The following is an 18491-nucleotide window of genomic DNA, read 5'->3' on the forward strand; positions in this document are numbered from 1 at the left end:
ACCAAGTTTAAAAACCTAAATACTTATATATATGTTACTAAAAAAACAACATAAAAAAACAAGTAAATAAATTAGTAAGTAGTGGCTGTATCTTTAACAGTTGATAAAACATTTATAATCTGACGTACAAGACAATGTAACTTTTTATATAAATAATTCATGGGAGATTTAAAACAATTTCAGCCAAGTAAATGGGTTTATTCAATTTGTTTCTTTTTCATAAGAAACTTTTCCTTCATTTTTAAATTATTTATAAACAACAAGATTTGGTTGGGGAAACTTTGAATAGATTTAGTAACTGGCCAAAATTTAAAATAAAACAACAAAATTTATCGACTTTAATAGCGACTAAAATAACTTTGAAGCTTATCTTAGAAATGAAACAGTTTTTTTTTTATTATAATTTTAAATACTTATGTCCAGCCTAAAGGCTTTTATCTAAATAGGGAAGTTTTAAATAGAAATTTTTATAATTTTAAAAGGCAAAAAATTACATTGAAGAAACTATAAATTGATAAAAATCAATTAAAACTTAAATTTGATGATAACTAAATTTTCAATTTTATTTTCTTATATAAAACAACACTTTAAAATAAAATAAATTGTTTTTGGTAAAATCTAAAATTCCTAATTCACAATTTCTATACTGAAACACATATATATTTAAACCTTATTATTTTAAGTCTATCAAAGACGTGGTATAAAAATAAAAGCAGCAAAAATAAAACAAACTGGTAAATAAACAAACTTTGTAAAAACAATGAACTTAGTTAAACAAACAAAATTGCCACGAGTTTTGTATGTAAACTTTAAACGAGCGAATAATTAGTATTTGCAAAACAAATAAATAAAAAAACACGAGTTAACTGGATTACTAGTTGTTAAATTCTTAGTTTAACTTATGATTTTAAATAAAAAACGGGTTTTATACATAAAATTATTTAAAATTTTACAAACAACCCAAACAAGTAATTTTTCGTTGAAACACGCAGACTCAATATTGACGAAATAAATAAAAAGTCGGATTTACAAACTTAATTTTAAGAAGTAAATTTTCGGATTAAATTTTTTTCAACAGAATTATAAACAACTCAGAAAAAATTGTTTAATTTTTATACGTTACCCAAAACAAATAAACAAAAAACACGAGTTAACTGGATTACTTGTTAACTTTAAGAGAAACTTGCAGACTTTTTAATAAAATAATTAATTTTATACATAGAAATTATCAAAACTTTACAAACACCCAGAACAATTTGTTTTCCCTAAAAAAAAAATTCGATATTGAAAAATAAATAGAAAATTGGATTTTACAAACTTAACTATAAGAAGCAAGTTTTCGGTTTAAAATTCTTTTCAACACAGTTATAAACAAGCAAAATTCGTTTAAATTTCAACACGTAGACCAATAGGTTACAAAGAAGCGCAACTCGATACTACTCAAATTTCAGCAAAATTACTCAAATTTCAACTAACTAACGGGCAAAACGTTTTTGCTTTGTAAATAAATTCAAGTTAGTTCACACGCCAGGCGCAAAGTTTAAATTTGAACTATTTTATATTACTTAGCAAAAAACAATTTTTGGTTTAAACAGCAAACTAAATAAAAACTGAGTTCAGCTGTTAACATTTAAAAGCAGATTAATAAAAAGTTAACAAAACAAAAATATAATGCATTTCAGCTCGAAAACTTGCCTAGTATTAACAAATCTATTCAAATTTGCTAAAATAAATTATTAAAAAACATTTGATTATAAGTAAGTTGTATAAATAGGAGTATGATATGTAGAAACTCTATAAAATAAATAAAAAAGTAATTTATAATTTCAGTTGTTCTGCTTTGCTTTTTGTTTAATTATTTCTGTTTAAAACCTCAAAATGTTATCCAAAAAGTTTACTCAAATTTTGTCACGAGTGAAAAATATAAACTACTTGCTCATAACAAAATTTGTTCAAAGAAAGAAGTCTGTTAGTCGGATATAAAACAAACAGAGTAATTTAGCTTTTTCTGTTTGGTAATTTAGTCGCAAATAAGTGACACACAAGTCTCTTATTATCTTGCCAGCCAATTTCGTCGAAACTTTAAGAATTTATCGATTCTTCAAGTTTCGACCGTTATATTGTTTGTCGTGGTTTCAGTTGTTAGTTACTTTTTTAGCTGTTTTTATTTGTTTCTTTTTATATGATTACTTTTGCATGTAAAAATGATGGTTTATCTTTTGTATGACTACTTTTTCCGAATATGTAAATTTGCAAAAGATAATTAACACAATCTTAAGAATACTTACATAACTTTCTTTTAATCATATTTTTAATGTATAAAACCTAAAATTCAAAAATAAAAATGTTAACGTTTTAAAAGGTCAGGCTAATACATTACAGTTTGGTTTCAGTTTCATTTTGAGTGTGATTAATGTATATGCAGCTAGGTTAACTTTGTTTATTTACTCATTTATAACAAACTTTAATGACAGTATTTTCGTTTGTCAGCATATAACGGTTTAAGTTTAAACCAACAAATAAATATATTCTATACTGGTAAAAATATACATTTTTTTAATAAAAACTATGATAATAAAACAAAGCGATTAAGACTTTACAACAGATAACCAACTATTTAACTGTTAAACCTATAAAATAAAAAACAAATTAAAGTTTCAACTTTTAAGCTTTAGTAACCAACCGCAAAAATTTCAGTATTCATAACTCAAAACAAATAAAACACTAAGAAGTTTTATAGATAGACTTTAAATATATTTTACTTATACTAAAAACTAGCAAATAAGTTTTGTAACAAAAATAAACCAATTTTTCTTACATAAATTTCAAACCAAAAGTTCAAACTAAACTCATAGAATTCTTAATAAATCAAAAGCTTAACAAAACTTCTTTAAACTTTTCTTACTTAAATACACTGAAAGTTTGAAACCGGTAACTTTGTATTGAGTGTGTATAGAGAAAAAACGAAAAGTTTCTCTTGGTAATTCGAGACTGTTACGTCATAGTTGACTTAAGTGAGAGAATTGCCGATTATATAGCATTGTGTGTGTGCGAAATTTTTGGTGAATAGTTTTCAAAATTATTTTTTAGGGAAAATATGAAGTGTATATGTGTGAACTGTAATTCACTGGGCTAAATTATTATCAACAGTATTGCTTATTAAATTGACTTAAAATACGTGAAACAAGCACTTTCAAACATAAGTCACTAAAATATAATACTTGTGTGTGTGTGTGTGTAATTCGCAAGGATTGTTTGACATTAACTTATTATGACCCTTGTAAAGTTTCCTGAATGGTAGTTTATGAGTTGTTTAGAGTCTAAATGTCAACAACATTTGTATGTTAAATATATATGTAATATTATTTTACTATTGTGTGTGTGTGTACTTGAAAGCCTTTTTTGTTTCTTCCATAAATAAAACTTTTTGATTTATCAAAAACGTCTCATTTAAATTGAATAATTAATATAATTAGTACGAGTTACTGGTTTGTTCCATAATATTCATGTAACAAAAGCTAAAAAATAATATTGTGTGTTAACAAGTAACTAAAATTTACTTTCTAGATTATTTTAACGTTGCTTATGGTTTACTATCAACTTTAAAACTGACTTTATGCCAAGTGATTTTAATTTTTGTGCATAAATATGGTTGAAAAATAGAATTAAACTTTTTATTCTATTTGAATAATTAATATAACTAATACGAGTTACCGGTTTGGTTTAAAATATTTGTGCAACAAAAATTAAAAAATAGTTATGTGTGTTTATAAGTAATTAAAATTGACTGTTTCACACTATTTTAATGTTGCTTATGGTTTACTATTAGTTTTAAAACTGACTTTGTGTAAAGTGGTTTTTGTTTTTTAAATGTTTATGGTTGAAAAATAAGATTATAATTTGCTAGCCAATGTGTGTGTCTCTTTGCGAATCAACCTTAAATTGACCCTATATTGCGAACTTAATAAGATATTGTTTGCGTTGTATTATTTTAAATTTTTCCTGAGAAAATGAGTGTTAAATATAAGTAAATTTGTGTAAAGAGTATTTCTTTTACTAAATAAATTAAGTTTAAACAGTTGCATTTCAAAAACCAATAATTTAATCCTCTTTGAACAATGCAATTCTGTGAAAACGTAAAATTTAAGCGCTGCGTAACTTGATACGGCGGAAAATTACTGTTTAATATAAGTTCCCGCGTTTCAATACACAAAGCTGCAATTTATATGTGAGAGAAACTTTTTTTGGATAAAAGCTTTGCTGAGTTTAAGTATTTTTTTGCCTCTATCAACATTATTCTAACAAAACTTTAAAGTTTATTTATGTTAGGTTTTGACTTGTTACTCATCTTTGAATTACTGTCAAATGTAGCATCATATTTACTTCAATTCTTGTTTATATGTAAATACGCATATATGCTAATGCTTTGTTTGATAAAGTCTGCTTAGTGTTTTAATTTTGAATTCCTTGACGCTGAAATCAAGTTTTCATTAAATTTCATGAAGTATTTTGTAATATTTTCATTTACAGCAGCGTAGTAGAGACTTTAATGTTGATTGAAATAAAAAAAGGTAAATGTTCCGGTTTTAAAGTCTAGATAACTTAAACATATGTAAATGAAAAATAACTTATGTCTAATCGTAAGCTTAAATTTATATCTTGTTAAAAGTTTTTTGCGATTTTGTTAGCGCAAATTAAATTCAAACATTTTTATGTTTGAACATTGTTGCTGTTTAATTAGAAGTTATTTTGGGCTAAAGTTTTTGAAAACTAAGGTTTAAGAAAAATTAGTAAATTGCAGAATTAAATTAATTATTCTATAACTTATTTGATCGCACATCACTGATAAAACATACTTTAATAACCCAATTATCAAGCTAGATATAATATGGTTAATAAGTTAATAGTGGTTGTTAAATTATTTATTTAAGTCTCACTGATTTTTTGACTTCATCTGAACAGTTTAGTTCGCAATATTTGGCCTTTCAAAACTTTTTGTGAAATTAATTTTTAAATTTAACTTTTTTTTTCTAGATACATCTGGAAACTTAAAAGGAAGAAGGAAAGTTTCGACGTGCAGTACAGAGTGGTTGACCAGCCTGCAGTCAGCACAGGTAGTAGTGGCAGCAAGAAATCGTGTTCGTGCAGAGTCAGAGTGAGCGGAAAGACAAGCAAGAAGGTGAAGAAATAAGAAGGGCAACAGTGGAAATTTTGTTCTTGTTTTTTTTTATTTGTCTAATATTTAGAAGTTAGTAACTTGAAAACAATAAAATGTAAAAAAACTGAAATTTATTAACTTATGATTGCAATTAGTATGTTAATATTTTTATATATTTTATCTATTACATATTTATAACAAATACATAATGTTTTAATACAAAAAACATTCTGTAAATTTAAATAATCAGTGACTACTAATTATGAGTTAGAAAACTTAGATTGGTATAAGGTATTAGATCTTATTAAAAATTATTTAACAACCAAATAACAAGCTTAATAATACAAATTTAAAAACCTGTCGCCTTTTATCATTTATAATTCTAAAAAAACTTGAAATTATTATTTTAATTCACTAATTGCTAATAAATTAATATATTTTATTGTTTTTATATTAATCAAAGTAAATATTCAATATAACTTTTAAATACTAATTGTTAAACGAGTTCAGTTTAATGGTTATGCATTGAATGTTGCAAAACAAAAGAATAAAATATTTTATAAGCAATACAACATTTTTTCAACATTTATTACTGAAATATCATTTAAGCAAAACACAATCTGAAGCGCCTTACTTAAAAGCCAAGCGTATAAACTAAGAAAACTTTGAAAACAAAACTGCAATCGAGTTTTATTTTTAATCAGCTCACTACCTGCAGCACGATGACACGAAGAAAAGTTTGCTTAAAAATATAATACATAATGGTAAGTTTACAAACTACTTGTAACATAAAAAGTTCTTCTTCCTTTTTAAAAAGTAGGCGTGCAAAATTTTCAAACAAGGAAACAGAAGCAAAGTACATATTCAGAAACACAATAAAAGTAAACTACTATTGAGTTTTTTTTTTTGGTAAGCTTATCTGCGGCACAATGAACTTAAAAACTTTGCTTAAAAAAGCATGATACGAAACGTTAAATTGTCGAACTACATTTGACATATTTCTCTTTCAATAATAAATAGACGCGCAAAATTACGAAATGAGAAAAGTAAACGAAAGCTAATATTTTATAAGTAAAAGACTTTGTTTAAAAAGTTTTTAAACATAACTAATTATTCACATTGTTTTGAAAAGCTTCTTGAAAAATTACTTTTTAATTGTTTTAGACTTGGCAGAGATCTTAAAACTCTTAAAACTTTAACTTAATTCTCTTTGCAATTGTTTAGTTTTGACAAAAAGAAGATTAATTTTATTTTAACAACACATTTTTAAATTTAATTTTCGAACATGATTTTCATACTTTGAGTTTTTATTCAAACTAAACTAAGTTTTCAAGTAATCGACTTTTTCATTGATAATAAGTCTTTATTTCCATTTTAAAAAAAATTAAAAAATTATCAAGAAACAACTTTTAGTGTTATAATTTTGTTTGAATACCACCAAATAAAATAATTAATTAGAAGCAGTTAAGTAGACCAGAAACTACTTAATTATGTTCAAATTGAGCATGAAAAGTGAAGCAATTACTCAAATGAGTTTTACAATTTAATTTCACTCGCGACGTGGCAAACTTTTTTAGATATTTTATATTTTGTTTTTATATAATTTGTAAAACATATCTAATTTATAATTTTGAACATATTGTACAAACAAGTCTTTTATTTTTTAATCATTGTGATAAATTTGTAACAAAACAAAGAAAAATTTAAACTAATAGAGCCTTATAATTACATCAGAAATTAGTTAATCAAACAAATAAACAACTTTAAAGTCTTATTAATTTTGTATTTCCATCAATTAAATGGTAATTTACTAATTAAACAATAAAACGACAAGACCGTTTAATACAAGCCATTATCAAAATTGTATTAAAAATGTAATAAAGATAAGAGTTTATACATTAGTGATTTATAGTGTGTGTCGATTGAGAACAGCTTTTTGGAACGAATATTTCTGATGACCACATAAACTTATTTGTTTCAATCAAAATAACTAAAAAATACTATTGGTCCGTTGTGGTTTGAATTTCAAGAATAACTTTTTGTTAAACTATTAGCATGCTTTATACCACAAAAGAATTTTTCAATTAAACATAAAACTTCAATTCTTAGTTTACCAGCTTTAAACTTCAGTGGTTTTTTGTTTAAGTATTCAAATTAATTAAAACATTTCTTGAATTAATGCAAAATATTGCTTTACACAAAAATTCAAAGCTTGGTTTACCAACTTTAAATTTTTGTGTCTTTTTTATGGTACAACGCAAACATCTTTCAACAGTTTGCTTATATCTAATTAGTTAAAACCTCAAATAATTTCCAACTTGGCTCAGTTTAAAACTTTGATATATTATTGGCGGTTTATAATACTCGTGGTATTTAAAGTTGTTTTGAATATTTAGGTCATATGACTACAAGTTGTTTGTATGAATAACGTGAAACAACTTTGTTTTTACTAACAATCCACATAAAACATTTTATTTTGTAATTGCAAACTAAACTACATATATAAGTTTGTTTTCAGAACTGATGTTTGAATATTATTTTGCATGTATTAAAATAAATCCCTTTCTTTTTTCTAAGTACTAATAAGTGTTCACAGTATTACTATTGACTAGAGAGAAAAATTTTATATTTCAAATATTCCTCAAAACATAAAAACATAACATAAGCTTTAAAAACTTATAATTTGTTATAATATATTAACTTATAAGCTAACACTTGGAATTTTTTTTTAGTTTCAACAGGTGATAAATGCTACATTGGTTTTAACAGCTAATTGATTGTGGTTAATTTAAATTAAACCAAATTACTTATAATAAATTAAATATTATAAAAGATTAAAACAAACACACCTAATTTTTGTTTGAATAATTTAAATACTATAAAATATCTTCATTTTATGTACAGATAAAACAAATGTTTTCAACAGCTGTATTATTTGGAAAACTGTATTATTTACTACACCATATTAGGAAATCATTGAGATTTCAAATAGACTTGCAATTCAGCAATATCACAATGATTTTGATTTTTGTGGGTCAAATCTCACTGGGAATTATTAATTTTTGTTATCAAAACTGGCCACAAATTAATAAGCTTCGTTTGAACCTAGTTTTATAAAAACTTTATAAAAAAATTAAACAATCCATAAAAAAACTTTGCACACTTTAAATAAATTGGTGATATCAAAACATTTTCTTTAATTTATGATAGTCTAAACACACTTTTTTTTTGCCCTGCTAAAAATAATAAAGAACTACTTATCAACAATTCCTAAATAACTTTGGTATCATCCTCAAAATACCAATGCCTTGTATATAATAGAAAATGTATAAACTATACTTTAAATAAATTATTTTAGTGGCAACTTTTAAATTAAAAGATATCATAATTGAAACACTTTTCTTTAAATTAAAAGCATTGTCGGACGTACTACTCATTTGTTAAAAACATTTTCTACCAGCCTCAAGCAATTTATCACTTTATTTATTTTGTTTACCAAAGAGCTTAGTGATTTTTAGCAAAAACACCATCTTCTTTATTGCTTAAGTTTAAAAAATAGTTCAATACCTTCACTTTAAACACCAAAGGGCCTGGTCATTAAACTTTCGTTGTTTCTCACTAACTATTTTATTTTGATTTAAAAAAAAAATTACAAACCTTAAACACCAAAGAGCTTATTTTGCGAATACGGCATCTTTATTATTTGTTTTAAATAACTTATTTTCATTTATTTTATTTCGTAAATGACCAACTGATCGCTTATAATTAACTTATTTTATTATTCTTTACAAACCTCAAACACCATAGAGCCTTGTGGTTTTTAGCGAAAATGTCATCATCTTTACTATTTGTTTTAAATAATCTATTTTCATTTATTTTATTTGGTAAATGACCAACTGATCGCTTTCAATTAATTTATTTTATTATCATTGCACATACCTCAAACACCAAAGAGCCTTGTGGTTTTTAGCGAAAACGTCATCGTCGACCTTATTGTTTCGCTTCGACCTCATCGAAATTCTTCCTTGCACCTGATTGGACGAATTTTTCTTGGAGCTCCTCTCGAGCAACAACATCTGTTCGAATTTCAAATGCTACACATTTGCGTACAAAAAATGTGGGTTAGCGTGGGGTTTTGACATGCTTTTTATAATAATTTATAACTACATTTATTTATATTGATTAATCTACAGCATAACATTAAATACTACTCATAAGGGTAATGTTCAAATTTTAAACTCTACATTGATATTTGTAAAAAATAGATTGGTTAGCGTCAGTTTTCACCATGCTTTTGAGTTACTATATAGATTTATTAATACTTTAGCTAGTTACAAAAATAAATACTACAACTTACCATAAGTTTTGAATTTAAAATTCTAAATTGAAGGTTGTACAAAAAAAATTGGTAAATATAAGGTTGTACAAAAAAAATTGGTAAATATAAGGTTGTACAAAAAAAATTGGTAAATATAAGGCTTAAACATTCTTTTTATACTAACTTACATTACATCTGTAGTAAAACATTACAACTAGGTATGATGCTCATTTGTCAATAAAAACTTACACAAAAAATATGGTCAATGTGTTTTTAGTATGGTTTAATGTTGAAACAAGACTGCAAATACAGTCAATATTTTGTTTTTAAGAAATTTGATCTAACAAAATATATAAAAAAAAGCTTATTATGATGGATGACTTATTATGGATGACTTAAATGTGCATATTGATGTTATTGTTCTCAAAGTAAAGCAATATAAAATATTCAACTAAAAATTTACAAAAACCTTTTGGTATATCAGGGTTTAGCAATTTATAACCATGCATTCATACATTTATCAACACTTGTATAAATTCTACTTTAGAATTTATACAAACTATTTGGTTACTGTGGTTTAGTAATTTGATATACAAGCATGTATATAATTACAGTTGCTACATTTTCCCATGCATTTTTTAAGTATCTTGTTCCTTGCAATTATTTTAGAACTTTAAATATAGCATGGGAGTTAAGATTTCAAACTTTTAAATTATACACAAAAAAAATATTAGTCAGAGGGATTAAGTGACTTGTTTTGAAAATATAATTTGTTTAGTTTTAAAGCTAAAAAATTTTTTTTTGAAATAACGCATGAAAAAAATCCTTACAATAGCAACATATTTATGATGTTTTCAATTGTTTTAAAGGTAGCAAACGAGAAAAAATACTGAAAAAATACTAATATTGATTCTATTCCTCAAACTTATTAAGGTTTAATATCCATGAATAAAAACCATACAAATTTGATAAACTAAATGAACACCAACATTAACTCTAATCCTCAAATTTAATACTTCAAAATCTTCCAAACAAATTCAATTTTAAAAACTATTATTTTTTAAACACTTACATTGACTTTATTCCTTAAATTTTTGATAGTTTCGTTTCCGGCGAACAAATAGAAATCGTCGTTCATTTGAAAGTCACCACATTTGTAACAGAACAGCGTCTGATCGTCCACGTTCATCATAATGGCGTGACCCGACTGTTTGTAGTGGTCCAACGCGTGGTTCTCAATGTACCTATGAAAACATTTACACAATTCAACAAAATTTCTGTACATAAGTAAATTTTAACTACCTATGTAATCTGTGGAATAAGTAATTGTGTCATGTATATGTGTGTATTAAGATTAACTATTATAGGGTTTAATTGCCAGAATGTGTGTAATGGTCCAATGCATGGTTCTCAATTTGTCTCTGTATATGTTAAAATTAATTAAATTTGTACTTAAGATGTACTTGAAGGTTTTGTTTGTGTTTATTTTTTGTTGAATACAATGTGTTCATTTTCATTTTTATCATTGTATGTCTAAGTGGCTCAGGTTTTGATGCCTGAGTCCGACATTGCACAAAAACAATATAATAAAAAAGTTAAAACACTGATCAAAATTTGTTTCTATAAGTAAAAGGCTATTGAAAGTATTCATTCAGTTCAAATTCCATATTTCTTTATTATTAATAGAGGTGTAATTAAGAAACTATTTGGCACTAGATTGGTTATGAATGAAAAATACTTGCAGTATCCTTTAACAACTTATTTACCTACAGATACATCATTCAATGATTTTAATCCACATTTAGAGGATACTTTAACTTTCGACTACTTAACAATTATACAAAGTTCTTATCAAAATATAACTTTTTAGGTATTAAAGTACTTTAGTTCGTAAAACTTAGTTTGTTATTTACAAAATAAAAAGCAAATATAAAGCATTATGACATTGCATTTTTACAAGTTTCAAATAAATAATGTGTCATACAAAACAAATAACATGAGAATGCAGTGGTTTTTCCAGCATTTCGTTATTTGCAATGCAAATGAGTGGGAGTTAGTATGGTCGGTGATACCAGTTTTATTGCTTGTATTTCAACTACTGCTGAAATAAACATGTTACACTTTCCATTTGTTGATTTTCATATGCAATTTAAAACTGTTTTTGATGTAAAAAAACTTTTCTCATGTAAAGTTGTGTCTTTTTTCTGCCTATTTTGCTAAAATCTGTAGTTGAATTTTTCTGTGCTTATGTTACTACTTCTGTACCAACTTAAAAATATTTAATTCATTTATAAATGTAACATTAACTCATGATCATGACCGAAAAATATTTACTATCAGACATTAAATAAATTCTAAAACACTCAGTCTATCTTAATAGAAAGAAAACTTAATTTTTGAATGCTAAAATGTACTTAAACCAACTTTCTGTAACTTAGACTTAAGGCCTTTTTTATACAATTTAGACAAACAATTAATTTTTAAATAAAACTTTACATACTCCATGTAAGTATTGAAAACATTATCAATTTAAAGAAATCGCAACAAACTATTGCAATTAGTACAAGTTTTGCAACATTATTTTTATATAATTGAAAACATATATATTTACAAACCTGCTACAGGCCACATGTGAACACTGAAGACAAGCCATCAAAGACTCGTTGGTGCCACAACATTTGCAGAACCACTGGGAAACGTTGCACAGAGATGACGATTTAAAATCTTGCATTTTCAGTTTGGCCAGGTGGCTACACAAGCGAGTAGATAGCTGAGATAAAAAAAAGGAAGTAATTAATTTTCATTGATTATTGTGATGTAGTTATACATATTATCATGATAACCTTTGATTATTTTATCTGCTCTGGTATAACTAAATAAACCATAGTTATTAAAAACATATTTTCTATATGTATGGAAAATAAAATAAGGAAAATTAATAGTTTACTAATTACTATTATTATGTGAATAGGTTCTAATAAGTGAAAATATATTCTTTTTAAAAATACTTTTATTGAAATTGAAATTCAACAATTTACTTTTTTAATCAATAAACTTAGTAAGCATGATTAATGATATTTCATTAAGAGCAGAGTTTTCAGAGTTTTTTAATAGTTACAGCCAGAGGGGGTAAATATGTTATTTAATTAGTATTCTGTTATTATTAACAACTAAATCTACTGTTACTTTTTATTTTCTATTCAAACCAAGTTTTGAAATGTAAGTAGTTTTGAGAGTTTCAAAAGCTTCTTTTAATTTATTGGCAGCTGCAATACACTACTCAAATTTGTGTTTGTACTGACTTAAATTCTATTTAAGCTAATTTCAATTTATATCTATTAACTTTTATTTAATTGATCAAAAGATTATTTCCTATAAGTTTTTAGGTAAAGTGGGTTAGGGTTAAGATTTAAAATAATTGGTTAAATGAGTTAGGGATAAAGGTTTAACTCAAGGTTTCCCATAAAAGTAATTTTGAATTTTAGTACAGTTATAGAAATGTTTAATAAAATAAATTCTAACTTAGATAGTCTTTGGTTTTATTTTTAATTTTGTCAAGAGGAAAACCCCAGTTTAAAACCTTAGTACTGTACTGCTGCACTGTTAGTGTTTCTCATTTGCATAAATAAAATAAGCAAAAATAAGTTGCTGCAGCCAACTTATGGATGGGGCATACTAAACAATGTCAGTTTACTAAAAAACCATCTTCTTCTACATTTTAAAAGCAAGTTTTAACAATGTTTTCCAACTAATCTTTATAAATCAAAACAAAAACTTTAGAAAGAAATTTTTAAATTTACTTAATTTTTTTTTTCCAACAAAAAATACAAGTTTTCCATGTTTTGGCTACAAAATTTTATTTTCAAAATTTTATAAACTTGTTCTAACTTGTATAACAATTCAAAGAACATTTTCTAAAAATTAAAGGTCTCTATCATAAAAAATTTAAAACAAGTTAAATTTTAAGTGAGAACTTAAGATTCAGAAAAACTGTGGTCCATATAATTCTATTGAAATCCATTTACAGAGATTTTGTAAAATTTAGCTTTTGAGATTTAACTAAATTTTGTATATTATACAAAAACTGACTGCTATTTCTTATTCCAAGGCTTCTTTTAAAACTGATTTTTAATTTTAGTAGAAAAAAAAAATATTTTTGAACCCCCTGTGGCTCAACTAACAAAACAAAAAAGTAAAAATTATTTGTAGACAGCTATATAGAAAAAATTAGATGAATTAGTAACTAATAAGGTTGTAAATTTTGTGAAAAAAGTTGTAGTATGCAAACACAGTAAAGCCTTATTGTTCTAAAATCTTTATCCTTTGAACATCTTTAGTTTTATAATTGAATTTAATTTAGACACCTAGATTATTTCTTTAAAATACAATAAAACAACTAACTTCATAGCCATATTGCTTGTAGCTGAACCCATTAGCTTTTATGGGGCTTTCCTGTGAAAAAAATAATCATATAAAATTTGTGATGTTTAAAAAGTGTTTGTGTGTATGTTATGATGATTTTAAAACTTTACAATATTACAAAAAAAAAGTGAAACTAATTAAATTACAATATCTAATTAAATTACAATATTACAGTTTAACTATAATTAGTATTACAAAACATTTGTATTTTAAACTAATCTTATTTTCATAAAATTGGTAGAAATAACTGTGGTATGTAACTATAAATTAAACTATAACAAACAACCAAAAATTAAATAGATTGCTATTAAAACATTTACAAAAATATTTCATTGAAAATTGTTTAAATAAAATGATTAAAAATAAAAGTGTTATTTTATTATATGTTTTATTTTTTTGTAAGAGGCCTGTAGTCTGCTCGTTAAGTAATTTTCATATAGAATTATTTTCATAAGAATGAGTAATTTTGTTTAAAAAATTTCTTTATGTACTGAATTTCATAAAATTTAAAAAAGTATTAAATGGAGAGAAAAATTGACATTGCTCAGGGTTTTCATAGATATTTAAAGAAAAATTTCCATTTTTTCTGAATTTCTTGCAGGTTTTCAAAAGTGTTTTTGTCAACTTGTTGTCTTAAATCTATTAAAAAAACCTTTTATAAATAAATATTAAAACTTCAAAAAGATACTGTAATGCTACTTTAATATATGATGATTCATAAAATAATTTTTGTATACAATAGATTTTTTGTATTTAATCAAAATTTTGTAAATTTATATTTGAAAACTGTTCAAAGTATCAGATTTTATCAGGTTTTTTAAGGTTTGTTTTGACTAAATTGTCAAATTCCAGGTGTTTTCAAAACCCCAGGTTATATGGCAACCCTGTTTAATGTTTTTGTAGCTTAATTTTAAACAAACTTTTGAATTTCCAAAGTATACATTAACAAAAAACTATTAAAAACACCACATAAGTTTTGTTGAATGATTTTTTGTAGTTATTTCATTTTTTATTGTTATTATTTAATTGAAAAACATCATTCAAAAATATAGGTCCATGGTTGCCACTCATCAAGCTGAGAAAAATTTCCTGACTTTTCCTGACTTTTTCCTGACTTTTTACCAAAATTTTCCTGACTTTTCTAAATAAAACTCTTAAATTAAACTTATTCTAAAATACATAATCTAACACTTTAAACTATATAAAGCTTCCAATCTAATTTTAATACAGGTTAAAAACAATATTTTTTTGCTGAATTCTATCATCAAACTTCCAGTACATCACTTAAACCGTCTGTGTATGATTGATGTTTGTAATAAACAGCTCTATTGGCAAAATACTTGTATTATTACCTTATAAACACAGCTTGTCTAAAAAAAGAAACAATTTTTTAGCAAACCCTAGCATAATTGTATCAAGATAAACAAACGACATATAAAGAACTTTTACAGTTAAAACCTTGAATTAATAACGAACTTTCACAAATAAAATCTTAAAACAATAACAAATTTTTACAGTTGAAACCTTAAAACAATAAAGAACACAATTTCTTACAATTTCCTAGTATAAATGTATCTAAATAAACGAAACGACATATAAGGAACTTTTACAATTAAAACCTTAAATCAATAAGGAACTTTCACAACTCAAACCATAAAACAATAACAAACTTTTACAGTTAAAACATTAAAACAATAAAGAACTTAATCAAATAGTGTTTTTTTAAATGTATGTACTAAAATGTATTTTCTTAGTTTTTTTATTAACACTTCAACCATCATCTAATACTAAATTAGTATAAAATTTGTAACAAATAGATACACTCTTATTTACTTTAAAAACTTGAGTTACTCTACAAAAAATACAAATATTAAGTAAACTTAAACTTCGCGTATACCTCTCTTATAACTTATTTTATAAATTTAAACAAATTTGGAAAAATTATAAAGAGGTAAAGTTTACACATTAACTTGTTACATAAAATACTAAACTAACTGCTTAGTTATAAAGAACTCAATTGTTTACTTAAACAAAAAAACTCTTTGATTCTAAAATTATGCTAGATAAACTTTTGTGTATATATCACAGTTTCACTATGAAAGTTTCCTTGCTACAGATCATCAAAACTAAAAAGCTTACAAAATCTGCTTGTTCAAGTAGGGTACTTGTTCAATATATTAATAAATAATTTTTGCAGTTTATTAAAGGATATTTTACTAATTTATACCATTTTGAAGGCATTGGAAATAAAATTTAATATTTTTGTAAATTTCTAGGAAAATTTTGGAATTTTTTTCTGACTTTAAAGGACTTTTAATTAATTTTTACCACTTGAAGGCTTTGGAAAACAAGGAATTTTGTAAACTTAAACTGACAAAATATGAATTTTGTTTTTAATTTTATCAAATTTCCTGACTTTTCCTGACTTTTTTTCAAAACCCCTCATTTTTTCCTGACTTTTCCTGACTTTTGTAATTTTTTCAAATTTTTCCTGACTTTTCCTGATTTCCTGACTTTTCCTGACCGAGTGGCAACCCTGTAGGTCAAATAATTTTCTCAAGAGAATATATCTATACCTAACCATTTTAATAACAATTATTAGTGAATGCTTTTATGATTTAAATTTACTCACCTTGCCAAATTCCGCGTCCGTGGATTTAATTTTTTTAGGCAAAGTTTTCCTGCTCTTTTTAAGAGGGGTTTTTCTGCAGTTGTTGGGTAAAGTTTTCCTTGTTTTCTTCGGTAATGTCTTTCTGCTTTTTTTGGGTGCCTTTGCCATGTTTGTGTTTTTAACTTTAATTAAATTTATTTCATACCTGTCAGTATCATTTGTTAGTTCTAAAAAAGTCTAAAAAAACAAAGACAGAAAATTTATTATAAATAAAATTTTGTGTACAATAACTTGCACTCAAAAAAGTATAAAACTGAATATTTTTGTATACAGCTTAAATTTGAAATTAACTTGAAAATAATTACTTTGTTCAGTAAAACATGTGACCAAGACAACGAGAAACTTTTTTAAGCATGAAAGAACTTAAAGGTTTTTAATATAAATATTCATTTACAAAAAACATAATATATACAATGTTTTGGGTTACATGACAGTCCAAATTTTTAAGAAGATATATAAAGGGCAACTACTCAGAAAGTAATATATAATTAAAAATAAAATTTTGAAAATTACTAAAAAACACTACATTTTCAAACTCACTTTAGCCATTTCTCAAAATATATTTAAAAATTTTGTTTTAACTAAGTGTTTCTATATTACAAACCTACAAGAGTTTTTGTTATTTTTAATAAACTAAAAAAAAATTTCAGTTGTGCCCCTTGAAATATTTTTTTAATAATTTGAACTTTCTGAATTTGATCCAATGTTTTGATATTAAACATGCATGTAACTTATTGAGTCCAACAGTTCAGTAACATAAATCAATTAAGACAACTAATATAAGTGTTTAGTTCTAAAATCACTAAAAACCCAAAACAATGTTCTGATATTTAGCATTCTATTAAAAAAACAATATCATAAGCATATAAGTTTAATATTTTTTTTTAATTATTCAAATGGTTCCAATTATATTTTTTAAACTTAATTAATTGATTAATAACAAATTAAAATTAATATAAATTAATAGTTATAAACATACAAAAAATACCTTTTAAGTCAATGTAATTGTAATTCACAACAAAATTTCATTTGCAACTACTTTTCTTGCAAACTAAACAAGGATGGAAAAATCTGAAGTTAATAGAAACTAATGACATTTTTACTTTAAATGTTTATGAAAGTTAAATAAAACATTTTTTTTTAACAATTCTGATCACCCTGTTCCTGAGAAATTTTTGAGAGCTCTTAGATGAATAATATTTTTAAATGGCTCTAATCATTACCTATCAATTAACTATTGAATAAATTATGTCATTGAACTCAGCTATGGACCTTAAAACTCAACATAACCATAACTAGAAACAAATAACTTTTCATGTGTCATTTTTAGTTGGTGTTTTTTTTTACAAAAAGTGCTAAAAACATACTAGAACCTCTAATTGCTTAAGGTAAACAATACTTAAGTCACTTTTTTTACTAGAAGTAAAAAGTATTAGTTAAAAATTAATAATCAAAATATATTATGGGCATAGGGGAGTTCACCTTGAGTTTTACAAGTTAATCTTTTTTTATAGAGCCATCAGACATTTTTAACCTCTTTAAAAAATTCAAAGTAGTTTTATAGATAAAAGCAATCAAAATTGGTTACCTCAATAGGTTCCTAGTGGAAAGTACAAACCAAAAAAAGCAAAAAAGACAATTTCATTAAAGTATATCTTCTTCTTCATTTGTTTAACAAATTTTCTTCAAATTTTCACAGTAATTCCATTATTAAATTTAAAAAAAATTGAGCACAGGAATTTTTTTATTTTAAAAAATAAAATCTTTATTAAATATAAACCTCCTTTTTTTGGTTTATATATAAAATTGTTACTTTTTAATATTCTTAAAACAGCAACATTCAAGGTCAATTAAACTATATAAGGAACCTTTCCAGGAAGTTTGAGGTAGCTCAAGAAATTAAGAAGTAGGTAGATTTTTAG

At 24.8% G+C, this 18491-nt stretch overlaps 1 protein-coding gene across 1 annotated transcript in view; it reads right to left on the reverse strand.

Annotated features, from left to right (window-relative positions):
• The window catches only part of LOC145831224 (uncharacterized), a 65713-nt gene extending 49007 nt beyond the window's left edge, over positions 1-16706 (reverse strand). The window contains exons 1-5 of the mRNA XM_082938373.1: positions 16531-16706; positions 13878-13928; positions 12092-12246; positions 10549-10720; positions 9098-9234 (exon numbers count right to left, since the gene is read on the reverse strand). Of these exons, the coding sequence (XP_082794499.1) occupies positions 9098-9234; positions 10549-10720; positions 12092-12246; positions 13878-13928; positions 16531-16677 (662 nt within the window). The 5' untranslated portion in view covers positions 16678-16706. The remainder of the gene's footprint in view (positions 1-9097; positions 9235-10548; positions 10721-12091; positions 12247-13877; positions 13929-16530) is intronic.
• Positions 16707-18491: the final 1785 nt, after the last annotated feature.

This window comes from Thalia democratica, chromosome 3 (genome assembly GCF_965202585.1).
Source record: "Thalia democratica chromosome 3, ktThaDemo2.hap1.1, whole genome shotgun sequence".
NCBI lineage: Eukaryota > Metazoa > Chordata > Thaliacea > Salpida > Salpidae > Thalia > Thalia democratica.